At 43.0% G+C, this 27,572-nt stretch overlaps 2 protein-coding genes across 3 annotated transcripts in view; one reads left to right on the top strand and one right to left on the bottom strand.

The window, feature by feature from the left end:
* BFSP1 (beaded filament structural protein 1) overlaps positions 1-1,938 on the bottom strand; it is a 59,492-nt gene extending 57,554 nt beyond the window's left edge. The window contains exon 1 of the mRNA XM_081558707.1: positions 1,705-1,938. The gene's annotated coding sequence lies outside the window, so the exon portion shown is untranslated. The remainder of the gene's footprint in view (positions 1-1,704) is intronic.
* Positions 340-27,523, top strand: DSTN (destrin, actin depolymerizing factor). 2 transcript variants are annotated; one of them, XM_081558709.1, is made up of 5 exons: positions 340-648; positions 1,703-1,853; positions 22,450-22,757; positions 25,287-25,363; positions 27,231-27,523. In XM_081558709.1, exons 3-5 carry the CDS (start codon positions 22,498-22,500, stop codon positions 27,338-27,340), a joined length of 447 nt encoding a protein of 148 aa, XP_081414835.1. In that variant the 5' UTR covers positions 340-648; positions 1,703-1,853; positions 22,450-22,497; the 3' UTR covers positions 27,341-27,523. The 2 variants fall into 2 exon arrangements, with proteins under 2 accessions (XP_081414835.1, XP_081414834.1); XM_081558708.1 differs by lacking the exons at positions 340-648; positions 1,703-1,853 and adding an exon at positions 2,391-2,526.
* Positions 27,524-27,572: the final 49 nt, after the last annotated feature.

The following is a 27,572-nucleotide window of genomic DNA, read 5'->3' as shown; positions in this document are numbered from 1 at the left end:
TCCCCGTGCTATACAATAGGTCTTTGCTGGTTATCCATTTTAAATATAGCAGTATGTACATGACTGTCCCAAAGTCCCTAACTATCCCTTCCCCCTGGCAACCATAAGTTCATTTTCTAAGTCTGTGAGTCTTTCTGTTTTGTAAGTAAGTTCATTTGTATCACTTAAGAAGGACCCATTCTTGATCCCTTGGAAAGTGGTCAGAGATCTCCAGACTCCTGGAAACATTCCAGGATGAGACTGGCAGGCCCGTGATTGTGACAAAGTAAGAAGAGTTCTGGAATGAGAAGTTTAGTTGGGAAGGAAATTGGGAACTTTGGAAGACGTGGGAGTCAGGACAGAAAAGGTGGGCTGAGGCCAGAGGCAGGAGGGCCGGACTGACCTGCTGAGATTTCTGGAGGAAGTCACAGAAAATTTTAAGCATTAAAGAAACAGGATCAGATTCTTATTTCTGGACGTAACTCTGGTGGCAGCGTGGAGGACGAAAGACATAAGGGAGGCCGGAGCAGGCCGGACTTGTGTCCTTAAATGAACACGATTCAGTTTGGGACTAGAAAGGAAGTCTTTGAGGACTCAGAGGTGGAGGGTGACTCCAAGTCCTAGGCCAACAGGGTTCCAGACACAGGTTCCAGTTGCAGGTGGATACAGGTGGGTTCTTTCCTCTCAAAGTGCTGATACCCACCAGCCACATCAGCATCACCCAGGAATCCTTAGAAATTCCCGGGTCTCACCTGAGATATACTATCAGGAACTCTGGGGGTAGGGCACACAAATCTGATTTTAAGTTCTCTTTCATGTTGAAAACCACTGCGCTAACCTGCCAAAAATTCTGCAGCAGATGCTTAGGCTTAAAAATTGTTACTTTAAAAAAATTTTTCTTAAAAACAAAACAAACAAAAAAACAGGACAGTAATGAGAAATGGGTTTCTATGCCGAGTGGCCAGAATAAAAAGCTACATATAATCGAGACCTTATATAGTGCCCAGGAAAAACAAAAAACGTACTGATTATCTCGTCCAAAAGCCTAACATTGGGAGAATTAAAATAGTTCTGGTAGAAGCCTGCTGGGGGTTCTCTCTGTGGCTCAATGATAAGAATCTGCCTGCCGCTGCAAGACGTGCGGGAGCCTCAGGTTTGATCCCTGGGTCAGGAAGATCCCCTGAACTGGCTTCCCTGGTGGCTTAGATGGTGAAGAATATGCCTGCAATGCAGGAGACCTGGGTTCGATCCCTGGGTCGGGAAGATCCCCTGGAGACGGCAATGGCTACTCCCTCCAGTATTCTTGCCTGGAGAATCCCATGGACAGAGGAGGCTGTTGGGCTACAGTCCATGGGGTGGCAAACAGTCGGTGGCGACTGAGCACAAAGAACATAGGATGGGCGTGTTATGCTCTGGGGAGCCTAAATTAAGTAAAATGTCATCATGCCCGTTGTAAATTCTCTGTTCCCTTTATTCTCCACTGAAACGCCCTCAGAAAAAAACGCTGGGATTCCTTCTGGCCCCCTGAAAAGTGTGTTTCTGACGCAACCGCCCATGAAACAAACGCAATCCCAAATTAAAAACCCCCAAACCCGGGCAGCGGGGCCGGCGCCACCCTCCCTAGGCGAGCAGGCCGTTTCCAGCCGTACCCTGCGGGCGGCAAGGCCTTCCTTCCCCGCGTTGTTCCCGAAGATAAATAAATCGCTCCTTGTTTTTTTTCCAGACCTGAAATTAGCGGTGACTCAGAGCACTCAGAGCTGCCACAGTCTCCTTGGGAAGGAGGAAAAATGCGCAGTCTTTTCCCTTCGCCCGAGGGCCTGACGTGCCGGGGATGGGCCAATCACGGGAGGTTGGCGGGAATCTCACCAAAGTAGGTAAAAAAATGCGCGACGCGCCCCCCGCGAGGCCGGCGTCGAACTCCCGCGGACCCTCCCTGCGGTCTCCTCCGCTGCGGGCCCCGCCCTTCTACCGTCCTCGGCCCCCCCCAGGCCCCGCCCCTCTGCCCTCCTCGGCCCCCAGGCCCAGCCCCCTCGGCCCTCCTTGGCTCCCCGGCCCCGCCCCTCGCCGCGGCGCACACCTGGCCAGGTGGCTACTTCCCTGTAAGGACATCGGCGGCGCAGTGGGCGGGGTGCCACGTGGCCCCGCCCCGGGAAGGGGCCGTCGCCCCTCGCCCCTCGCCCGCAGGTGCCAGCTCAAGCTCCGCCTCCTCCCCCGAGCTTGGGGAGGACCTCGCCAGCGCCGCTAATTGACAAGGGGTACCGGGTCCACCCCCCGGTCTCCGGAAGCTGAGGAGGACCCCGCCTGACAGGAGTTAGAGGCTGGAGAGTGGGGGTGGGGGAGTGGGGCGGGTCCGCGGGGGCGGGGCGTTGCCATGCCGGCCGGTTGCCTAGCAACGGTGGGCAGCGCGTGACATGCGCAGCCGCGTCGGGGCCCGCGGCGCCCGCCCACCCCCGGGAGGCTCGCCCGGGCTGCCTTGAAGAGGACATTCAGTAGACTCGGCGCCGGCCGGCTCCCTTTCCGCGCTCTGCGACCGCTGCGGCGAACATGGTGAGCGAGGTCCTGGGGCGCCGCGAGGTCGGGGCGGCAGGGGAGGGAAGAAGGGATCCCGGCTTCCGCCGCCGCGACCCGCTGGGCCGCTCGCTGGGGCTACTCGCCGGCCGCCACGTTCTTGTAGTCGCCGCCGCCGCGAGGCCTCCCGCGCGGCCTCGGCAGCCCAGCTGGGGCCGAACCCCGGCGCCCCGGCTTCGCCGCCAGGGCACGCCTGCCCTCCCTCCAGTGGCGTCCTCGTTGGCGCTGGTTTGGCCGAGGCCGGGCGCGGGCGGTCAGCGACTAGGGCGGTTTCGGCCTGGGAGGTCTGTGCATCTAGGGGAAGGAATGAGGCCTTGATTGAGCCACCTGGGGCGGGGGAGGGGGGCGCGGGATGACCACCTGGCCTGACCCGGGCGATTCCGAACCGGGCCTGTGGCACTTGACTGCCGCCCCCGGCTGTCCGGTCCGCGTCCCGCCCGTCCGGCCGGGCGGTGGCCTGTCTGGCCTCCCCGTGTGGTCAGATTTTCTTTTACCTGCAAACAGGTTGGCTCTGCCGACCCTTGGCGTACAGCGGGGTGGCCCTGACGCTGGGATGCTAAGAAAAGTAAATGAAAAAGCTTTGTCAAGTCTATCAAGTTATCCGAGTTGCTTAAAAGTAAACATGTTCCGCATATTCTATGTGTTGAACCTTTTGCTTAATGTACCTCTTTTTCCCTCCAAAGTGGGATTCTAGTTTGCTGTAGAACCGTGGTATTAACTGGACGACGAAGTAGAAGATTTAGTCATTTTCTTTAGTCCGCGCACACTGTTACCATTTTTGGTCAATGATTTGCAGGCGAAGGCTTACCAGACTTTGCTAGAAATATTACACTGTTACTGCATCTGTCTGCCTGAAAGCAGCTGGTACCAGTTCATCTGCATACAAAGTGTTTTCACTGAGTAACAGTTTGGGTTTTCTTAAGGTATTCTTTCATAGCTATGCTGACTGGCTCATTAGTGGAAGAAAAAAGATTAACCAGTAGTTTCTTGATGACCGAGAATACGGAGTAGGAATTTGCTGTTCGATTTTTGATTCTTCTTTGATTTAATTCTGTGAGCTACAGAGAGGATCAGCATCTTACAACTTTTTAACTGCTTTAAGATTGTACTACTTTACGTTATTACTCTACGCTAAAAGACTTCAACGGCTTTGAGTTTTCATCAATTTAAGACCATCCACTCCAATAAAAGTGCTTTGAATCAGATTGGAGCCTGCTTTAGTGCCTTCTGATAGGACATAACTTCATTTTCTGTTTGAAAAAAGAATCAAGTCTTTTTACTTTAGTTAAATGCTTGAATTTTAAAGCTTAACTTCTTTATTTCTGTACATTCAAGTAAAATGAACAGTCTTTTATTTATGGCTCAGGAGGAGGAGAAATAAAAATTAGTGGAGATGGGTGGAGTCTGAATACATTTCAAACTTAGGAAGAATTTATGAACTACTCTTGTTTGGATGCTTTCAATGTGAGTTCAGAATGCAGATGACCATTTCAATTTTTTTAATTGATGTGTAGGTGATTTACAATGTGTTAATTTCTGCTGCCCAGAAAAGTGCTTCAGTTGTACATATATATATACATACACACGTATACATTCTCTTTTTAAATATTCTTTTCCATTGTGGTTTGTCACAGGATGTTTGAATATGGTTTCTTTTGCTATACAGTAGGACCTAGTTGGTTATCCATTCTCTATATAGTAGTTTCCATCTGCTAGTCCTAAAGTCCCACTCCATCCTTCCCCTAACCCCTCCCCCTTCACAACCACAAACTGAATTTGTTCTCTGTGTCTGAGAGTCTGTGTCTCTTCTGTAGATAGGTTCATTTGTGTAGATGACTATTTTTAAAGGTTATTCTTCTGTTTAGCCTTATGAGCGCAAGAGCATCCTCCCTTCAATCCAGCTGTTAAAGAATATAGTGAAGATTGAAAAGATTGAAAGTTATTCCAGACTATAGCACTTTACCTCTGTGTTTGAAACTATTTAGATCTGTTGGTTAGATGCTTGCTTCCAAGTTTCTTAGCTTTTTTTTTTTTTTTAAGATTAAATATTAACTGCTGATGAGTTTATTCTACGTTAACAAAATCACTTCCTGGTACTCACTAACTTCTAGAAGCACTTGGGAATAAAGTAATTTGAAACTAACTCCGAAAATCACCCTGGGCACTTTAAAATGAGATTTCATGTTTGCAAAGTCTCACTTTACAGTGCCAAAAAAAAGAAAAAAACAAAAACACCCCATAAGCTTGCTCTTCACAGGAACCATATACACACTCCAAACAAAACTTTGGTGTGCGTGTGTACTGGGTGTGCCAGCTTCCTCATACGAAGATTATTTACCAGCCTACCATCAAATTCCTAGGGTTATCTGCTGAGTAGTTCTTCCTGTTGGGTATGGATTGACACATCACAGGAGACCGGCCTAGCTACTCTTGTGATAGTGTAAATGCACTTGCAGCATAGCTGTGTGGCTCTCTGGGGAGTCAGTGTAGTCTTGCCCCTGAAACAGTAAAGGTCTGTGTGATAATCTAACTGTTCAGTTCAGTCGCTCAGTTGTGTCTGACTCGGCGATCCCACGGACTGCAGCACGCCAGGCCTCTCTGTCCATCACCAACTCCCCGAGTTTACTCAAACTCATGTCCATTGAGTCGGTGATGCCATTCAGCCATCCCATCCTCTGTTGTCCCCTTCTCCTTCTGTTGTCCCCTTCTCCTCCTGCCCTCAATCTTTCGTAGCATCAGGGTCTTTTCAAATGAGTCAGTTCTCCGTATCAGGTGGCCAAAATATTGGAGTTTCAGCTTCAGCATCAGTCCTTCCAATGAATATTCAGGACTGATCTCCTTTAGGATGGACCGGTTGGATCTCCTTACAGTCCAAGGAACTCTCAAGAGTCTTCTCTAAAACCACAGTTCAAAATTCAAAAGCATCAGTTCTTCCTTAACCTCACCCTGATCAGAACTCGGCTCTAACAAACTGAGCTGTTGGCTCAGAATGAATTATAAGTGTATCCTACCACCTGATGATTAGCAAAAATGTTTTTACTTACAGCCGTCCAGTAGAAAAGACTGGTCATGTATTATTCCTGTGCCTGTTTAGCATATTTGAAAACAGTCTGTAAAGGATTAATTGACTTGGGGCCTTTTCTGACTCCATATCTGGTTTTAAAATAATTTAAAAATTAATTTTGAAACATTTTAAGCAGGAAGGTACACAATAACAGGTTTCTTTGTACAAAAGAAGAGAAGATTAACTTTTTGCCATATTTCAGGTTTTTATGTTAGGTAAATTATGCATCTGCTTCATCCCGTTTCTTTCCCTCCCTAGAGGTAACGTCTCCTTGTCAAAGAAGTAATACACTTACTGGCCAATTAAGGAGATAATTTTTGCAGGCAATTGCAATTGAGAGAACATTAATTAAAATGAGGAATATCTGCAAAAATAAAAAGAAACCTGGGGCTGGTAAACTGAGGAGTCTTGAGAAAGCCTGGGGATGGGTCTTAATCTCGGGGTACATAAGGGCAAGGGTCATTTTGTTACCCTGAACACAAAATGATGGGAGTGGATTTCGTAATCATCTCTGCTTTCCAGGAGCACAGGGCTCAGGTACAGTTCAACATAGTCACCTGCAACTGATTCATTTGATTCTCATTGATGTTCCACACTTTGAGCTGTACATGTGTGTATCTGTAATATGTTTCCTTGATGTATTTTTAGTTTTTATGTAAATGTTACCATGCTTCACGCATCCTTTTGCAACTTTGAGAAAAAGAGCTTTGTGAGGTTTAGTTCTAGTTTGCATCCCATCAGCCAGTTTCTCTATTTCTTTTCACTACTTGGCATTATGTGACTTTGAAAACCATTCCAGTAGGTGTAAAATGAGTTCTCATTCTTATAATTTGCATTTCTCTCATTAGCAATAGTTGAGTATCTTTTCATTTTGTGCATGGATACATTCTCAGTGAGCCTGACATTGTTTAAATACTCCTCATGTCTTCATCTCAGCTCATTTGTGTATCCATGAAGTAAATCAACCTTAAAAGAAAATTAATGAGAGATTGTTAGAACCAGACCTGCATAGTGAAGACTGATGTCCCTCACCTGTGGCACCTACTTTTCTTTAAGTTCAATACTCTTAGTTCTAGCCAGCTGCCCTTGTGAGGCTCTGGTAGTGGTCGAGTGATCCAGAAGAGAGTTCCATGTTTGACTGGATGTGGAGATTAACATCCTCTGCTTTATCCGTATCCTTTTCTTTCTTTTTTTCCTAGGCGGTATATTTAGCCAAGATATTTAAAAAAGAAAAAAGAGAACAAACACGGAGATAGATGGAAAATCTGTACTTTCTGCTCAGTTTTTCTGTGAACCTAAAATGTCTCTAAAAAAATAGTCTATTAAAAATAAGTAAAACAAAAATAACCATTATCGTTTTTCACAAATAGAACTGGTTTAGGTCAAAATGATGTTTTTAGCATATAGGAAGACTAAACATTTGTGTTTTTATGACAGTGTAGCTATTTTCTTTCAGTAATAATTGAGCTGAACTCAATTTGAAATTTGAAAAAAAATGGAAACTCTTTAAAAACTGTTGTTTAAAGATGTACATTGTTTTTATCTACAGAGTAAGGCTCTAGTCTGAATAGTTAGGTCTAGTCTCTGTTGGACTCTTTGGTAATTTGCATACCTAAATAATGCTTATCATTTCAGCATCTTGAGCTTCTTACCCACATAGCATAATATTCCTCTCCAGGTTGTCCGTGAGAGATATACCCAAAGATTTGTATTATACGTCGCACTCAGAAATGTTTTAATCCATTTTTCCTCTGTCCCTGCCTCTTTGCCTCCATGTTACAAGTGAGTTTTTACTTGTAATTGTCCTTCTTCTAAAAGCTGTCCCTTATTCATTTTGCTTGAAATTTTACATTGGGAGAAGCATAGAAAAATAGACATCAGATTGGTCCATCTCAGTAATGGTTTGACAAACTTGCTGCTTAATTCATCATGGAATCTTCTGTACAAGGACCCCATAGAGTTGAGAATGTAGTCTGGAGTGATCCTTAACTCTTTTAAGATTGCCTTCTAGTAGCTGACATTGTAATGCTTATGTGCTCCTTACCCTATTTCATGATGTGTTTGCTGTGTTAAAATTGAAGAATCAATTTTTTGGTAGATCTTTAAAAAGTAGCTGATTTCAGTAAAAATGCAAGCAAGATTCTTAAAATTCGTATTTTAATTTGTAGTGTGAAATAATGAGACTTTGGCTTTATTTATTTTTAACTTGACAAGGGACCATCAAAGAACTCTTACCCTGTTACAACAAGGTTTAGGATGAGCGCTTGAAAGGTTGAAACTTCAGTGCATACTATAGCTGCTGCTGCTGCTAAGTCGCTTCTGCTGCTGCTACTGCTGCTAAGTCGCTTCAGTCATGTCCGACTCTGTGCGACCCCATAGACGGCAGCCCACCAAGCTCCGCCATCCCTGGGATTCTCCAGGCAAGAATACTGGAGTGGGTTGCCATTTCCTTCTCCAGTGCATGAAAGGGAAAAATGAAAGTGAAGTCGCTCAGTCATGTCCGACTCTCAGCGACCCCATGGACTGTAGCCTACCAGGCTCCTCCGTCCATGGGATTTTCCAGGCAAGAGTACTGGAGTGGGGTGCCATTGCCTTCTCCAGCATACTATAGCAGGAAACCTAATTTATCTTTGTGTGTGTGTGCTTTTGGATCACGTTAAGGGAAGACTGTTTACTCTTTTCAACATTTTTGCATTACTTTATAGGTTGTTGCTCCTCTTTGTCTTATCACAGAAAAGAAAGATGAATTTTCTACCCATATTCCTATCTTGATCTGCTTTCAGGAGATTGCCAACTTGTAAATGTAATTAGTGTTTATTTTTAAATTGTTTAATGTAGCCCATTTTTGTTCATAGTTGGGTTTTTTTTTTTGGTAGTTATAGAGCTGAAAGTAAAGCATGGGCAAATATGGGTAAAACTTCTCTAGGTTGCTAGGGAGCAGTCTTATAAGTCAGTTGTCAGAGCTCTGAAGAATTCTCAAATCACTGTGTTGAGAATGTTTTAAGTCATCTTTAGACCAGTATTGTTGAATAGAAATAAAATGTGAATTACTTATGTATTTAAATTTTCCAGTGGCCCCATTAGAAAAGTAAAAAGAAAAGATGAAATATATCTGAAATATGTCAACATTTAATCAATGTAAAAATGAGACATTTTACGTTCTTTTCTCATACAAATTGTTTGAAATCCAGTATATATTTTTATACTCAACACATTTCAATTCAAACCCTCAGTTTTTATTGGACACATTTGGTATATGTTTATATATAAACTTCACAGTTGAAAAAGTAGATTCACATACCTAAGTTGCTCCAAGCATACTTAGTTTTCCAGTAATGGAATGGATAATGGATTTTAAATTTTAAGTTAATTAAAGTAAAAGTGAAGTCGCTCATTTGTGTCTGACTCTTTATGACCCCATGGACTGTAGCCTGCCACACTCCTCTGTCCATGGGATTTTCCAGACAAGAATACTGGAGAAGGTTGCCATTTCCTTCTGCAGGGGATCTTCCTGACCCAGGTATCGAACCCACGTCTCCTGCATTGCAGACAGACTCGTTACCGTCTGAGCCACCAGGGAAGTCCCTAAGTTAATCAAAGTGAAATACAATTAGAAATGCAGTTCCTCACCACACTGGACACGTTTAATGGACTCAATAAACCACATGTGGTTAGTGGCTACCTTGATGGACCAGCGTCAGACTTTGCGGATTGGCCTATTTAATTTGTAAGGGGAAGTTAATGTGGATACCAGCACTTTTGTTAATTCTCTGCATGTTTGCATATGACTGTGCTGAGATAGCACTGTTACTGATTGCACTGTTTTATGGGGCTTCTTAAGATGTTTTGTGGAACTGGAGCTCCGTAAGATAGGATATGTGTATTTCAATAGCATGAAGTCTCTGCTAGTAGGCCCACTACAGATGTTGCGGAATGAAAAGGTAAACGAGAGGACATTCTTCATTATGATGGGGCAGGTTCCCATAGAGATGAATGGCTTTAATTTTTGCACTTTTTATTCTTCCTTAACTTAAAAAGAAAATACAGTGGAAATTGAGTTTTAAGTACCTTCTCTTTGTATACTGTTATAATGTAATTTGAGTCTTAAAGTGAAAATCCTTTGAGATAGATAAGGCAAGTATTATCAGAGTGGCAGCTTTGGAATAATTCTGGCATATGGAAACCCCTCAGCAGTGCCAGTTCCCTTCTCTTAAAAATGCAACAATGATATTTGATGCTCATTGAGGCATCCTGAACCATAGAAAAGCACTTGAAAGCTTAACAAATGAAAGAACAAGAAGTAATGCTGTCTCAGATAACTTATAAGTATTTACTGTGTGTCGGGCATTGTGTTACTGTATCTCACTCATCCTTACAGCAGCCCAGGGAAGGGGTATTGTGTCATAGCTGTGAGACTACACTGGGTCTGGCTGTCTAGGTGTTTTGACTCTTGCCACTTACTAACTATATGATCTTAGACACATGACTGTGCTGTGTCTCCAGTTCATCATGCTTTCAGATGGGGATGGTAATAGTACCTGCCATCACAGCATTCTGGGTAAGGTGTGTATGTAATAAACTAAAGCATGCCTGGAACATGGTAAAGTGCTCCTTATCAGCATTGGCTAAAATAGTAATATTAAACCACTTTTGATCCAAATTACATGGATAGTCTCATTTCTTTATATTATTACACTAGTGCATACTTCAGTAATTGTAGATAAAATGCAAACAGTGGGGGAGTGCATTAAAACATGTCTTTTTAATTATTATATTCCTTAAATTCATGTTATTTTACTTGGAATCATTATACATGATCATTTTTTTATGATCAACTTTTTAAGTTGACTTTTCAGGTGACTTTGATTCTCAATATAAAAAATCTTGTCTTCCACTCATATTTTTCCTGAAGTAATTAATGGAGATTAAAACACAGTTCTTCTTGGCCCTCAAGGTTTACAATGGAAGTGGAAGTGTTAGTCGCTCAGTCATACCCAACTCTTAGCAACCCAGTGGACTGTAGCCCACCAGGCTCCTCTGTCCATGGGATTCTCCAGGCAAGAATACTGGAGTGGGTTGCCATTTCCTCCTCCAGGAGATCTTCCCGACCCAGGGATCGAACCCAGGTGTCCCGCATAGCAGGCAGACTGTTAACCATCTGAGCCACCAGGGAAGCCCCAGGGTTTACAATAGCAACAGTTCATTCAGTAAATACTTAAGAAATTATATACTAAGAACTGACCTCAGCACTTGGGATACAGTTCTGGGTAGAGGAGGAGTGTGTGTATGTGTTGGGCGGAGGACCATTGATAAAGACGCCATTGTGGTTTTGTTTCCCTGATGTTGAACACCTGTTCGTGTGCCTCTTGGCCATTTGTATGTCTTTGAAAAAAACATGTATTCAGAGCCTCTGCCCATTTTTTAATTGAGTTTTTTGTTGTTTTTGAATTGTATGAGTGAGTTCTTTACCTATTTTAGATACTAACCCCTTATCAGGTACATGATTTGCAAATATTTTCTCCCAGGAGTTCAGTTGGATGGTTTCCTTTGTTGTACAGTAGTGTCTTCATTGATATAGTTCCACTTATTTTTTGCTTTTGTTGCTTTTGTTCTTGTAGTCAGATCCAAATAATCATCACCAAGACCTATGTCAAAGAGTTCACCATCTGTGTTTTCTTTTAGGAGAGTCACCATTTCAGATTTTATATTCAAGTCTTTAATCCATTTTTTGAGTCACTTTCCTTATGTTGTAACATTCTTTTGCACATGACTGTCTACTTTTCTCAGCACCGTTTGTTAAAGCACTGTCCTTTCCCATTGTACAGGTGACCCTTGAATATCACAGGTTTGGGTCCACTTAGCTGTGGATTTTTTCAATAGATAACGTGCTGCGGTACTACACAATGTGTGGTTGGTTGCATCCACCAATGTGAAACCGAGGATTCAGAGGGCTGACTGCAAAATTATATGCTTATTTTCAGCTGCACCGAGGGTCAGGCCCCTTAACTCCCAAGGTATTCAGGGGTCAACTGTATATTCTTGGTTCTTTTGAGGTAAATTAATTGACCATATATACATTAGAATGTCAATTATAAGAAATAAATGTTAATAACAGATGGTGAGGATGTGAAGAAAAGGGAACGGAACCCTTGTGCACTGTTGATGGGAATGTAAATTGGTGCAGTCATTATGAAAATTGGGCTTCCCTGGTAGCTCAGATGGTAAAGCGGCTGCCTGCCATGTGGGTTAGATCCCTGGATCAGGACGATCCCCTCAAGAAGGAATTCTTGCCTGGAGAATCCCATGGACGGAGGAGCCTGGTAGGTTATAGTCCATGGGGTCAGAAAGAGTTGGACATGACGAATGACTTCACTTTCTTTCTTTCTTTTCTTTTTTTCATTATGGAAATCAGTGTGGAGATTATAGAAGCTGCCTGTGTTCATTGATGGATGAGTGGATAAAGAAAACGTGGCATATATGTGTACTTATAAATACTTAGATAATATTATTTAGCCATAAAAAAAGAAGCCATTTTACCACTTGCAACAACATGGATGGTGCTTGAAGGCAACAAGCTAAGTGAAGTAAGTCAAACAGAGAAAGACAAATACCGTATGATCTCAATTATATATGGAGTCTAAAGAAAAAACCCACACTCACAGATAAGAGAACAAGCTGATGGTTGGCAGAGAGGATGGTGAGTGAAATAGGTGAAGGTGATCTAAAGACACAAACTTCCAGTGTCCCCGGGATGTCATGAACAGCTTGGTGACTATAATTAATAATACTTATTGAATATTTGAAAGTTGCTAAAAGAATAAATCCTTAAAAGTTCTTATCACAAGAAAGAAAATTGTAAGCTTATGTTGATGGAAGTTAACCAGACTTATGGTGACGGTTTCACAGTGTGTACAAATACTGAATCATTACATTGTACTGTACACCTAAAATTAACAATGCTTTATCAATTATAGCGCAAAAAATATCTTTCAATTTCACCATCTTCACAAGTACTTTCATGGATCCTTGATGTTATACACAGTGAGTTGTCACTTATAAAGTGAAGTAATGTGAAGTTTTTCCTTCTTTAAAAGTTTTTTTTTTTTGTCAATCAGTTGTGAGGAACCTAAAAAACAAACATAAATTTTTGCAAATAGTATTCAGAGGACTGAAGTTTTGTGTCTTTAGGAAAAAGACAAGAATTGCATGTCTCATCAGGAAAAAAACAGCCTAAGGGATATCAATAGAAATTGCTAGAAGTGTTTTTAAAGGAAATTTAGAAAGGAAATTCCTTTTTTTAAAGGAAATTTAAAACAAAAATTATTTATTTGGCTGCAACTGGTCCAAGTTGCCGCATATAGGCTCTAGTTCCCTGACCAGGGATGGAACCTGGACTTCCTGCATTGGGAGTGAAGAGTCTCAGCCTCTGGACCCCTGAAGTTCTGCTTACAAGTTTTTTGCTTTTTTCTTTTCCTTCAGGAGACCCTAAAGTTTTGAGATGCAATCTTTTCATTGGTGTAAGAATTGTACTATAAAGGATGGGGAAAAATATCTTGAAGGGCATTTCATGAAAATGGAATAATCAGTTTTCAAAACCTAATCAAGTAGATGATATTTCTTAGGTAGAATAATTAGTTCTTCCCCTTAAGGAGTGCAGTCTAGAGAAAGCTGATCACGTCCTTGGTGATGCTGTGCTAGGAATGATTATCCTCTGCGTTGGTACGTGGAAGCCTTGAGTCGCTCGGGTTCAGGTGGTGGTTGAGGGACCAGGTAAGCCTTGCCTTCCCAGAGGAGATGCCTGAGCTGAGCCCTCGAGGATTTGCCAGAGGAGAGGAGGAAAGTAAAGCACCACCAGTGCGCGTGGTGCATTCAGGGAGTCACAGTTGTGCCTGACTACAGTTACATGGTATGTGTCGGGGAGAAGTGGGAAAGGAGGCTGGAAAGATACGGCATAAAGGACTTGGTGTAGCGTGGGTTTATCCTGAAGGAAATCAGACGCTTGAAAGAGAACAGGAAAGACCTAGGACTGTTTGCCAGTGTGCTTACTGCTGCTTGGTGTTTTCCCCCTCCCGTTTTTCTGTCTACATTTTGGGAGTGGGTAGGAGAGGGGAATGGGGGCTTTTATTTTCTCTGTCAGGTTTATTGTTACTATTTTTTTTTAATTTTTTGTTAATTTAATTTTTTATTTTATTGTTTATTGTTGTTAGGTTTTATTTCTCTGTCCGGTTTGTTATTGTTCCTCCCCACCCTTTCTGACTCCTTGCCTCCCAGGTGGGGTGAGGAACCTGTTAAACCTAGTCAGATTGTATGATTGCAGGCAATCCGAGTAAGAGAGATTATTTTTTAGCAAGTGGGCTTTTATTATGTGTAGTCTGCTTCGGATGTTGAAATAATTTTTCTGTAAGATTTGTTTTTCTTGTGGGGTTATGGCTGGTGGTTCATAGAATTTAGGTTTTTGAAGGAGAGTTTTTCTTTTCCCCAACTAAGTAAGGTGTATCCATAAAATCATTTTTGTGCACCTCTGAACTTGACCATATAGCTGGTAGAGTTGCTGTTCGATCTCCATAGACTGTTCCAAGGACATGGTCTGTGTTTTGCTCTGAGGTGAAGAAGGACTTCTACAAGTGGAAATTGGCTATCAATTTAACACTGTTTGGTCACTCTGGTTTGGGGGAATGAACCAGTGAGCTAGGGCAGGGAGTTAACTTGGAACATTTTCTGGATCACTGATAGTCTGTGTTGCTGCTGCTGCTAAGTCGCGTCAGTCGTGTCCGACTCTGTGCGACCCCATAGACAGCAGCCCACCAGGCTGCCCCGTCCCTGGGATTCTCCAGGCAAGAGTACTGGAGTGGGTTGCCATTTCCTTCTCCAGGGCATGAAAGTGAAAAGTGAAAGTGGAGTCGCTCAGTCGTGTCTGACTCAGTGACCCCATGGACTGCAGCCTGCCAGTCTCCTCTGTTCATGGGATTTTCCAGGCAAGAGTACTGGAGTGGGGTGCCATTGCCTTCTCCAGATAGTCTGTGTAGTGACTGTTTAAATAACAGAGTGGCCATCGCTTGGGGAGGTGTGGCCTTGGAAGACAGGCTTTCCCACATCAAAGCCCTGTGGGCACCTACCTATCTTGGCTAGTGGGGCAGGAACTTGATTAGCTCCTTCTTGCGCCCTTGGTCAGGCCCTCTTGAGCAAAGCACGATCTATAAAACCGTCCTCAGCAGCTCCGGACAGTTTGGCCTTATCAAGGGGTGGAGGATGCTGTGTGTTTACTGGTCTGATCTATACTTACTGGGCAGGGACAGACTGTAGGACAGAGACTGGTAGCTCACCCCACAGGTCCAAGTTTTCATCATTGTGAATTTTGATTTACTGATGTAGGTCAGTTTTATAAGTTTTAAACTATCTGGTGGTTTTGACTTTATCCAAATTAACACACAGAATACAACCCCGCCTCAGAGAGTCTATTATCTGAATTCCCCCTCAAGATTGCCTCCTCACCTCCAGCAGTAGTTGGCTATAATTATTAAACTCCAGTTGAAATCCTGACCCTTGGAGGCATTATTTTACTACATAGTACAGTAACTGAGGTTACTGATGACACGACGAGGCATCCGGAAAGCTAAATAGTGTACTGTTTTTCCAAGACAGAAAATGACATAATAGGCTTTATATACTTGTTTACCCAAAATGTACTATTTTAGTACGTATTGAGTTAATGTTTTTGTGTCGTTTTATATTAAACTATTTAAAGTCCTCAGTTGCATCAGCCGTAGTTCACATGCTCAGTCACCCCGTGTGATCGAGGCTGCTGCATTGAACAATGCAGATGGAGAACATTTGTGTCTTCACAGAAGGTGCTGTGGCTCAGTACAGCTCTCTGGAACAGTAGAGTGCAGAGTTAGAGATGCATGGTCAGGCTTCAGGGCCTGGTGGTAGAGTGACACCTACACATGGCCACCTATTTTCCTGTTTTCAGCATGATAACTGAGCCAGAAAGACTCTTCTGTTGACCCTCGCCAGAATTCCTGGGATGTGGTGTGGCGGCACAGTGGTGTTCAGGAGGAGACCTGGGGACCTAAATGCTTCTCAGACTTTCATATTTATTTAAATGTTCAGTGGCATTTTGGTAGGGAGATAGATGTATGTGTTCAGCACCCTTCTTGACCAGAATCTGTGAGGCTCTTAAACCTTACATGTAAAAATGTCCCTGACATACTTGTCACTCTCATTTGTTATCTCAACATTATTGCTCCGAGGCACTGGTTGTAGTAGCCAGAAGCCTAAATATTTTGTAGTCAGTAATTTTCTGTTTCTCCTGGCCCTTGTGCAAAGATGGTGTAGGTACAGGATATTTGTGAACCCATTTTTAAACTCCCCAGTTCCTTTGATTAGCAGTTATGCTGGGTGTTAAGAGTTGGCAGATTGAGAAAGGACATAATTAATGTCTTTTTCTGCCAGGTGTTTGTAAATTTGAAATTTTTATTTGTCTGCTATGCAGTGTCCTACTTTCAAATATTTCAGACTCTCTCAGCTTAGAGAAATAATTTTTTAAAATATAATAATTTTCTGAGGTAAGACAGTAGCTTTCATTCCTGTTTTCTCCAGTGAGGGTTTTGTTAGGTATAGTTGACATCAAGTTTGGACCCAGTCAGACATCCTCCTTGCATTTGGCGGTGTAGATATAGACCACTGTGATATTCTGGGGAAAGATGGGCTGCTGTGAACCATCACGTTTCAGCTGGTTCAGTTGTTTACAGTAATTGAATCAGAAATTTGAGCTTCTTTCAAAGCTTACCACCCTTCCACTAGAATGGAGAGAGTTGGTGTTTTAAATGTGTTCACTCATCTGCAACTTTAAAATACCCAATGTTTCACAATCTTTGTAGCTTTTCTTCCTTCTCTGTTAGTGAAGATAAGTTTTTAAAAAGAAGTGTACACTGAGTGGATGTTGAATATAAAAGGCAGTGCCTCCGTGTATTCATTTACTCTGAATCAGTGTTTTACAGAAGCTCTTCTAGAGATGACTGGGGTTTGAGATCCATTTCAGACGGTAAAGAATCCACCTGCAATGCAGGAGACCTGGGTTCGATCCCTGGATTGGGAAGATCTTCTGGAGGAGGGCATGGCAAGCCACTCCAATATCCTTGCCTGGAGAATCCCCATGTACAGAGGAGCCTGGCGGGCTAAGCACTCCCATGCTTCAAGAACAAGTTAAAACTGGTAGCCATGTGAGATAAAATACAGTGAAGTAATCATTTAACAGTAACTATTTTGACATAGGGGTGGAGTTCTGAGAGCAACTGCTAATTCTTCAGTGGTCACTGGTACAGAACAGAGAGAAACTCAAATAGTGGATAACATATCTTTTTAAGGTAATCACAAGGCTCTTGTTGTAATAGCAGATCTATTTTTGCTCTCAGGATTTTCTTTCCTAACTGCAGCAGATTTTGGTCCTATTTCAGAGTATCCTTTAAAGGTCTTTATTGTTAAAACTTTGCAATTGAATATAAATAACTCTCTAGAAATAAATTTCCTTTTTTTTTTTGGCCGTGCTGGACAGCATGTGGAATCTTAGTTCCCCAACCAGGGATCGAACTGGTACTCCCTGCAGTGGAAGCACGGAGTCTTAACTGCAGGACCACCAGAGAAGTCCCTAGAAATTATTTTAGAATCCCAGCTGAGCTTGGTTGTCCTTTAAAAAAAAATAGACTTTGGATTTTTTCTTGATAGCTGAGCACTTAATATGTTAATAATTAACATTTTAGAAAAATACTGAAAACTGATACTTATGGGAGAGGATCTTTTCTGTTAGGTAAAAACACAGTGAACAAGTGATTGCATGTATCAGGGTTACACCTGTTTTGAAGATTCCTTGTAATGTCTTTTTGTGGTAACAAATCCACAGGACTTACTACTGACAGGAATTCTTAATCATTATGATAGATGAACCGTATTTCAGAATAATTGGCTTCTTTACTGCTGTGTCTTCTTTTTGAAACACCATGTTGAGAAGGGACCCCTTTAGGCTTTATGAGAAGACTGTGTCCCCCAAAATGCTTTGGCTTTGGGCCTACTAGTTTTTGTAATATACTCTTATCTCTACTGCTTCATTCATTATAAAAATTAAACTTGTAGGCAGAGAAGTAAAATAGCAATGGGTGCTAAGATTTTATCATGTTTCTTGAAACTTAAAGCAACAATGTAGCGATCTTCGCCTGGAGTTTATTGGACATGTAAGAATCTCAGAGTCTGCTCCAGATACTCTGAGTCAGAATCTGCACAATCTGCGTTTTAACAGGATCCCCAGGTGATAATACTGATCTGGTGCTTGCCCCTAAATAAGTCAGCTGAAGGAACTCATTTACTTTGGAGATGTTAAATGACACACCCGAGGTGACGCAGCTCCTTAGTGGGGAAGCTTGGGTGGAGCTGTTGCTCTCCTAATTCTGGTGCTTTAATTTCAAGTTAGCTTCTTTTGGCCTCTAAAAAGTTAGTAAGCTATAGTCACTTAAGGATTAGTTTTCCTCTTTTCCACCCCACCAGTCTTTACCCTCGCATTGCAGTTGGCTCCTGGTTGTCTGCTGATGGAGGGTGGAAGAGCCTGGCTGGTGCTCCGAGCCTGTCGGGGGTGCGGGTGGGGCAGCTCGGGCAGAGCAGGCTCGAGGAGTGGTTCCCTTGCCTTCTCAGTCAGCCCTTGCGGTGTTTGTTTTAGTTCAGCTTCATAAGAATCATTATCAGGGGTCTAGGGACCAGTTGTTTAATCTTCCATACCAAATATATTTCAAGTATATGCTAAGTAAACCAAAGTCTAACACATTGAAGCATATTTTATTCATTACAATTGAATCTAATAAACACGTTGCCTTGTGCATTTTTAAGTTACTTTCAAGGGCAAAAGTTGGTGTTACAGCGTTAACTCGTCACAAAGAGATTGTACGTCTATAACGTCAAAACCTCTAAAGCCACCCCAATGGGAAGGTTAGAGAAATGAGTATTTCGTGATGTTGGTCAGCCTCCTGATGACTGAACTCTTGGTTCTGCCTCACTGCTTCCCATCCTTCTGCCCCAGCCGGGCTGTGGTGCCCAGGGGACTGTCACCTTCACCGCGCCCGCCTGCCTCCTCGGTGTGCTCTTCTCCTTTCCCCGATGAGGGCTTCGTCAGCTCTTGCCTTGCTGACAGAATCAGCCTTTCAGGTGACGGTCTGGCCACAGTTCTCTTCCTGCTTGGTTGTCTTATGCGTCATTTCATTATTTTCCAAAAGCACAACTCTGGTCACCTTTACTTTATGTTAAAAATATCCAGTGCCTCCCCCCTCCCCCGGCCCCATCCCCATCTCAGTTCCCTCTTCTCGTGTTGTGCACGCTGGGTCCTGTTAGTCAGGAACTGTCTTTTCATCCCTCAGAAAGAGTGACTCACGAAAGCGTGGAAACTCTCCGTGACTTACCTGTGTCCCCACCCTGCCCCCACTTTGCCTTCTATAAACGCCCTTCTGTTGGAGTTTATCAAGGAATAATGAGTGTTTTACCCCGTCTTCGTCTTCTCCATCAGTGCATGTCCTTGAGAATCTGATTCCTCTTTGATTTCAAGGGAAAATAAAAGTGAACAAAACAGACTTAAGAGTGTTAAGGGACTTACCACCTCTTTGGGGAGACAGTCAAATAATCTTACAGACAAGACTTGAAACTGTAGTGAGTGTCATGGGCTAGAGACACATGGAAGTATGTGGTAATAGTTTTAACTCAACTTGGTTTTAGAGAATTGATCTGAGGTATAAAGAGTGAATGAGGCAGAGAAGGGTAAAAAATCAAAAGAAAGACTCTTAACTTGCTTTACATAGATGACTGTGACTATTGGAACAATATTTCTCCTAAAGCAGTAACAGAAAGTTTAAGAAAGTATTTTTTAGAAGTGGGAAAGTGATATTGTGCAACTTCTGAGGTAATTTTCTAGCCTTAATTTTCTGTATCTATGTGGATCAGATTAGTTAGGATTGAAGTGAGTATGGTTAGATTTGGATTAGATCAGGTGGGATTGAGGTGAATTATGGCTTCCAGATGGCTCAGACAGTAAAGAATCCACCTGCGATGCAGGAGACCTGGGTTCGATCCCTAAGTTGGGAAGATCCCCTGGAGAGGGGAACGGCTACTCACTCCATTATTCTTACCGGGAGAATCTCATGTACAAAAGAGCTTGGTGGGCTACAGTCCACGGGGCCACAAAGCGTGGGACACAACTGAGTGACTAACACGTTAACTTTCGTGATTGGATGTGGATTAGATTAGTTCGGATTGTGGTTCAGTTGCTCAGCCATGTCCAACACTTATAATGAATGAATGATTAAATGGCCCAGTTACCTTAATACTAAGTAACTGCTAGAATCTTTGTGTATTTTAACCCCCAGAATTCTTACATGCAGTTTTAAGTAACAGCTTTATTGAGATTCAGTTCATAGATCATAAAGTACAATTCACTGATTTTCAGTTTATCTCCAGAGTTGTGCATCCATCACCACTGTCAAATTCCAGAACATTCTGTCTCTACAGAAAGAGGCTCTGTAGTCACTCTCCATTCCCTCTCCCCTTAGCCACTGGAAACCACTCACCTACTGTCCATGGATTTGCCTGCTCTGAACATTTTATGAAAATAGAATTGTGAGATATGTGCCCTCTTACATCAGGTCTTTCACTTGTTCAGTTTCTCAGTCGTGTCTGATTCTTTGTGACCCCATGGACTGCATCATGCCAGGCTTCCCTGTCCTTCACTATCTCCTGGAATTTGCTCAAACTCATGTCTGTGGAGTCAGTGATGCCATCCAACCATCTCATCCTCTGTCGCCCCCTTCTCCTCCTGCCCTCAATCTTTCCCAGCATCAGGGTCTTTTCCAATGGGTCAACTGGACTCTTGATGCCAGGGGGCCAAAGTATTGGAGCTTTAACATCAGTCCTTCCAATGAATATTTAGGGTTGATTTCCTTTAGGACTGATTAGTTTGATCTCCTTGGTATCCAATGGACTCTAAAGAGTCTTCTCCAGCACCCCAATTCAGTCTTTCACTCAGCATAATGTTGTTTCAAGGTTCGTTTGAAGTGTAGTAGGTGTCAGCATCTCATTGTTATGGTAGATGATATTCCATTGTATGGATATGCCATGTTTTGTTTATCTGTTCATCAACTGATAAACATTGGGTTCTTTCTACTTTTTGGCTGTTAGGAATAATGCTGCCATGAACTTTCTGGTACAGATTTTTGTATGACATTCATTTCCTTTGTATATACAACTAGGAGTGGCATTGCTGGGTGTTAACTCCATGTTTAACATTTTGAGGAACTGCAAGACGGTTTCCTGAAGCATCTGTGCTGTTTGACAGGTTCTTTCAGCAGTGTTTAAGGGCCCTATTTTCTCAACAGCCTCACCAAGATTTGTCATTGTCATCTTTTTTGTTAACAGCCATCCTAGTGTGCATGCAGTATTTTTTCATTATGGTTTTGATATGCACTTTCCTAATGACTAGTGATGTTGAGTATTTTTTCCAAGTGCTTCTTGGCCATTTTTAAAATTTTCTTTAAAGAAATGTCTATTCAGATCACTTGCCCATTTTTAAATTGGGTTGTCTTTTTTTTCTTTTTTTTTACTGTGGTTGTAAGATTTCTTTTTATATTCTAGATACAAATTTCTTATTGGATGTATGATTTGCAAATATTTTTTCCTAGTGTGCGGGTTATTTTTTAGTCTGACATGCATTTTAACTTCTTTAAAAACTTGATGTTAATTTTAGGTATCATTAACAATTGGTATTGTTCAGTAGTTAAATTCCATTAAGTTTACAATTCTTGTTTCAGAAAAGCTAACATACAAACCAAAGTAGTTAATGAAGCATAAAAAATTATAGATAAAGTTAATGAGAATAGCACATTCCTTAAGATGAAAAGATCAAAACCTAGTTTTAGATCTTCTGTTACCAACATGTTGTGTGACCACTTCTTCATTTGGGGATAGCAAGTATAATATGATAAAAGGTTTTGTTTGTTTGTTTTCTGGTCATTATAATCCTGAATTAAGCTATCCTCTTTGTTATAGCCGTGAATATCTACTTTTAATTAAGATAAAATTGACATGTAACATGTAAGCTTAGGGTTTACAGGTGTTGATTTTTGATACGTTTATGTATTGCAGTATTGCCACTGTTAGTTAGCTAATACTTGTATCACATCACATAAATATTTCTTTACTTGTGGAAACAATTAGGGTCTAGTCTCCTAGCAATCTTACTTACTCTAATTTTAATTTAAAATTTGGTGATTTTTTAAGTGAAATTTTAAAGGTATGTGACTGATACATTACTGGATATTAATCATAATTTTGACATGTGAATAGAACAAAAACCTTTTAAATATTCTTTTATTAGCAAAGGGTATGCTGTAGAAGTGGAGTTTTCCCAACCAGCCACTCTGACCATCTGTTATTCATTCGTTATGAAAAGAATTTGGGAGGGGGTGTTAACACCTGAACTGGAGAGATAACTACCCACAGTCCGGGCTTTGAGGAACCTCTGTGAGAAGAAGCTGGTCCAGCACCCCAGGAAGCTCTGTCTTCCAGGTTCTAGAGTCAGAGGAGCCACTGTGGCGAAATCTTCCCTTACTCCCACGTAATGTGATGAACGGCTTTGAATGTGTCATCTTTTTAAAGTTTAATGACTGAGATTAGTGTTTGCAGCTCAGATTTTCTAGTCTTCCTAGTAGATGACATGTGAGTGCATGCCCGTCTATAACCAGAAGTCACAGTGTTTTTTATTTGGCGTGATAAGAGTCGTACCCCTTTATGGTGTTCTTTTCCTCTCACTCTAGGCCTCAGGAGTGCAAGTTGCCGATGAAGTATGTCGCATTTTTTATGACATGAAAGTTCGGAAGTGCTCCACGCCAGAAGAAATCAAGAAAAGAAAGAAGGCTGTCATCTTCTGTCTCAGTGCAGACAAAAAGTGCATCATCGTGGAGGAAGGCAAAGAGATCTTGGTGGGAGATGTTGGTGTCACCATAACCGATCCTTTCAAGCATTTTGTGGGGATGCTTCCTGAAAAAGATTGTCGCTATGCTCTGTATGATGCAAGCTTTGAAACAAAGGAATCCAGAAAAGAGGAGTTGATGTTTTTCCTGTGGTAAGCATCGTTAAAAATATCAAGCTTCCATAAACTCGGAGTTAGCTCTCTTGTTGTCAGCTTAGCTCCTCTCCAGAGTCTTCAGCATGCTGTGCCTGGAGCCAGCCCTCTCCCCAATTGATTTGTGCTTTTGAAGCGGGTGCGGTTGTCATCTCCGATTGTGATTTGTTCTTCGTCCACACGCTGCTGGCGGCTTGGGGCTGTTGACGTGAAACAAAATCAGAAGTTCGGCTTTAGTTTGAGTCGCCACATTTCAGATGCCCAGTAGTCACATGTGATGAGTGGCCGCCTTGTTAGGCAGCACTGAGACAGAACATTCCCATCACTACAGAAAGCTCTGTCAGCAGTGCTGCTTTACATAGTGAAAAAGAACTGTAAGGCCATTTACATGGCCTTTTTCTTCAAAGGCTGTTTAAATTATTCTGGTCTTTTCAAGAAAGCTCATACTTGAGATTAAGTTTGACTTGAAAGTCACCCTGATCCTTACTTAATCATACTACCGTACATCCTATGATATGGAATTGCCACATAGTGAGAATCTTCTCTAGCTTCTAAGGGGGATGGGGCAGGTGGTAATGGCCTGTGATTTGGGGAGGGGAGGGGTGGGCCCTGTAGGTCCTCTTGATCCTTTGGTCTGAGCTGGGCAAGTCAAGCAGGGGTTTAGCTCTTAGCTGTGTGCCAGGGAACTGGGAGATCAGAACATTCTGGTTTCAAGGAATGTGACTCTAGGCCACCCCTAGTTCACTGCGGCCCTTGGCTGCACCTGGGGAAACAAAGATGCCATGGGGTTGCAGAGATGCCTTGGGGTTACAGACGTGAGGTCATATTGGGCTCTTACTGTGGAGCAGGCCTGGTAGCTACAGACACATGCTTAAAGATAATACTGAGTCTTAAAACCAAGCATGTTGAATGAAAGTGCATCTGTTAAACTTATTTCTGCTACATGCCAGGTGTTGTGTTAGGGCTGGGAAAGTAGCTGTGAAAAAAGCAGGGACAGCCCTCGTCCCTCTGGAATTTAGTCTGAGTCACAGATATGGCAGATAAAAGTTTAAGCTTTTAAACTGGTGAATATTTCCTTCATTTACACTATTTTTATCCTGGTTTTTTATCCCTTGTTTTTTCCCCACTAAGAAAATGATACATCCTCATTAAAGAACATTTGGAAAATAAAGGAATGAAGAAGAGAAAATTCCAGTGTTAGTGCTGTGTTTTATTTTGCATTGTTAACTTTTTAAAAGATAAAACTTTATTTTAGGAGTTTCCTATAAAAGGCTCCATTTAGGGCCCAGGGAATGGCTCTTAAAGTATTTTAAAGATCTGATTAGAGTAAAATGAGAACAGCTAAAGCTTTTTTTGTCCCTGACCTATTTTGCATAAGAAAAGTACCCACTTAATTTTGTAGCTTGTGCATCTGAGGTCCATGTTGTGGCAAACCACCTTCCTTGGACCCTAGAGTTAGGAGGAATGCACATCTTGTTCCCAAGAATAGACTTTGCCTGCTCTTGGCAGGCAGCAGACTAAGTGAGGGCCACACAGATCCATGGTGTTCATGACTGTTGATGTCCTGGAAATGTGGCCACTAAATGGAGTTGTTAAGTGCTTACAAGTATTTAACCACATTCCTTTTACCCTTTGATGTCATGGTGGTGTGGAATGCAGGCGGGCCTGAGGTTCGGTGGTGCAGTGAGAAATAATGCATGTGTGGATGTGCAGTTTGAGTAGATGAGATTTTTCTGTGCATTGTTACTATATCTGTTACTTTTCGGTATTGCTGCTAAAGAATGTAAAGCATATGCCATATTTTTTCAAGAGGGGGAGGCACTGAAAAGTTTGTGAATATAACATCATAGTAATATTAACAAGACGTCATTATTGCTGAACTTCCATTAAGCTTAGAAAAAGAAATCTTTGTGCTGTGTTTTGTGACGCTAGACCGAGATGGAAAATAGGTGCACATGGTCAGAATTTGCTGCTGGAGTGGACCTGGGTGCGAGACTGGCTGGGAGGGCAGTGTGGGGGCTTGGACTTCACTTATATTCTTCTCCGGAAAACAACCTGAAGCAAAAATTGTGAGCATTTCTTAATTCTAGGTGGCAGATACTTGATTTACAGATTATTCTCTTTACTTTCCTGTATTTTGAAAGTTTTTCCCACCAGAAATTATTTAAAAAACCTCTCAGGAAGATGGTGGTTATTAGCCTGAACTCAGTCCTTTATTGATACAAATGATAAAAAATTATTTTCAAGAAGACAGTTGATAATACAGTGAATTATCCAGTGTTGTTTATTTTCACCCCATTAACTGAATCTGATCATTGGTCCGTGACTTTTGTCCTTGGTCAACGCAAGTTGCTCTGTGTATGCGCGTCCAGCACAGTCTGGGAGGAGCGGAAGTGGAAAACTGTGCAGTTAGAGAGGTTCTCCCAGCAGGTGGAGGGCCCTCCCCCATCTGATGCAGATGTGTAACACGATGTTGGTTGTGCTTTCTCTAAACTGGTTTTCTTCTTTTTGGGCTCCTCTCCTCTCTAGGGCACCAGAACTAGCTCCTCTGAAGAGTAAAATGATCTATGCGAGCTCCAAGGATGCCATCAAAAAGAAGTTCCAAGGTAAGGTCTAGCCTCCGCCCAGGTGTCAGGGGTGTGGCAAGCCAAGGAGTGGGGCTTCGTTTCAGAGCAGTGCCTCATCTCCTTGGCAAACCGCCACACAGAGCGAAGGGCACTGCTTGTTCTGAGGAAACCCAGAGGCAAAGCTGGCTCTCAGCACGTCTCTGCCTCCTGCAGGTCCCTGGGCCGGGAGGCCTGTACCTGATTCTCTGTCCTCTCAACATTGTGTGTGTGTGTGTGGCTTGTTCAGTATGGTTTGAAACTAGTTTCAGACACTGCCAAGTTTCTCTCAGGGCAGGTGGAGACAAATTGGTTTATGTCAGTCATAGTAAGTGATAAATCTGCTGTTGGCCTCTGAACGTAGCCAAGTAGCAAAAAGGACGTGTTTATAAATGGGAAGGGATGCTCTTATTGCTGGCTTTTCTTTGGAATGGTATGATTTTTAGGTTATTGACTCACCTGTGTCCAAAGGAGAATGGCCTCAGTCCTCAGACTGGCCAGGGCTGGCCTGTTTTATGTGACTTGCCGCTGGGTCACGGGATCCTGAGAAGATGGCCTGGACCTACTTGCTGTCTCCAGCCAGGAGGAGACGCTGGTATGATGGACAGAGCATGGGGCCAGTGTCTGTAGCCCACTGAGGGCTAAGCTAGTCGTCTAACTGCTGTGTGGCCCGGCCCAGATTGCATAACCTCTGTGGGCCTGGGTCCTCCCAGCTGAGAGTGGCAAGGAGCCCGCCTTCCTGCTGTGACTGGCTCCAAACTGCTGGGAGAGCCAAGGTCACAAGGGCTTGGCCCAGGGTCATGTTCATTTGGTTTCACTGTGACTGGTTTTATAGTCTTGCAGTAGAGCAGATTTGCCTTAGCTTGTTTTATGTGGAAAAACAAAATTCTCGCTTCCTTCCCCGAAACCTGGTGCTGCCTCGTTGCATCCCTGCCCGGCTCCGCACGTGCTTGTTTGGTGTGGGGTGTGTCCCGGCTCCGTGTTGCCCTCCCAGAGAGGAGCTGCTCTGTGGACATCCTCTGGTGACACATGAGGCATCCCCCTCCTGCCCGTCTCCCCAGCGAAAGCATCGCTGGCTTTCTTCCGGCAGTCCCACGTGGTCTAGAAGCTGCCCCACTGTGCTTTCAGCAGCACAAGAAATGGTCTCAAAATTATGGAAAACCAGAAAACAAGGCAGCTGTTCAGAAGTGAGCAGCCATTTCCAGAGCCTCTGCTGTACACGCCCGCATCACCGGACTCCCTGTGCCGTGCGCTGTCCTCCTGAGAAGGCCGTCACTAGGCCGTCTCTGAGAGAGCTGCCCGGACGTGGGGTGTGGAGCCACTGGAGGGCTGTTTTCTGGGCAGAATGATCTCCTCTGTGCTCTTACTCCTCAGTCCAGCCGACTGAATCAAAGTATCAAATTCAGGTATTTACATAGGTTTCAAAAACCAAGAAAAAGGATTCCTACTCCTGCTTTTTAACTTTTTTGTGGAAAACAGCATACCTATAGAAAGCGTACGTGAAGCATGGTTGTTTCCTGATCTGATGACCAGCACCTGAGCCTCACTGCTGCCCCTCCCTTCTCCCTGGCAGGGACACCAGCCCTCTGCTCCTAACAGCGTACAGTAGTTCTGGCTGATTTTGTTACGTGAGTGGAAGCGTCTAGAATGTGTGCTACTAGGTCTGGCCTCTCTTTGTCAGCACTAGTTCGTACGGGTCTCGTCGGTGCCCGTGGTTTCAGATGACTCAGCACCGTGTACTCGACCGCCGTTTGCTCTGCCGCAGCTGTCCCACCCCTGTTTGAACCGGCCTTTTAAAACGGTTTCCTATGTTAAAGAAATAGGTAAACTGCTGCCATAACTAAACATAATTGTTGTCTTTCCTCCCTAGGCATAAAACACGAATGTCAAGCAAATGGGCCAGAAGACCTCAATCGGGCTTGTATTGCTGAAAAGCTAGGTGGATCCCTAATTGTAGCTTTTGAAGGATGCCCCGTGTAGACCATCATCTGGTGCCACAAATCAAAAGCTTCCGTGTTTAATGTTATCCTCTTGCTATGTATAAGTAAAGCAGATAATGTTTAGGCTAGGGACTCACTGAAGGGGTGCTGTCTTGTCATTTGTGGGGGTAAACTATTCTATGAACATGTGCAAATGGCCCTAAATAAATCTACACTCTAAAAACTTTATTGGTGTGAAATTAACTTCTTACTGGCCAAATGCCTGTTTGGAT

This window comes from Giraffa tippelskirchi, chromosome 13 (genome assembly GCF_054371585.1).
Source record: "Giraffa tippelskirchi isolate mGirTip1 chromosome 13, T2T-mGirTip1v1.2.pri, whole genome shotgun sequence".
In the NCBI taxonomy this organism is placed as follows: Eukaryota; Metazoa; Chordata; class Mammalia; order Artiodactyla; family Giraffidae; genus Giraffa; species Giraffa tippelskirchi.
Note: the sequence above shows the minus strand (reverse complement) of the source record. Positions and strands in the feature narration are given on the sequence as shown.

Coding starts and splice junctions, on each gene's coding strand:
- DSTN (XM_081558708.1), top strand. Junction 22,758..25,286: donor GAGTTGATGTTTTTCCTGTG/GTAAGCATCGTT, acceptor TCTCCTCTCTAG/GGCACCAGAACTAGCTCCTC. Junction 25,364..27,230: donor CATCAAAAAGAAGTTCCAAG/GTAAGGTCTAGC, acceptor TTTCCTCCCTAG/GCATAAAACACGAATGTCAA.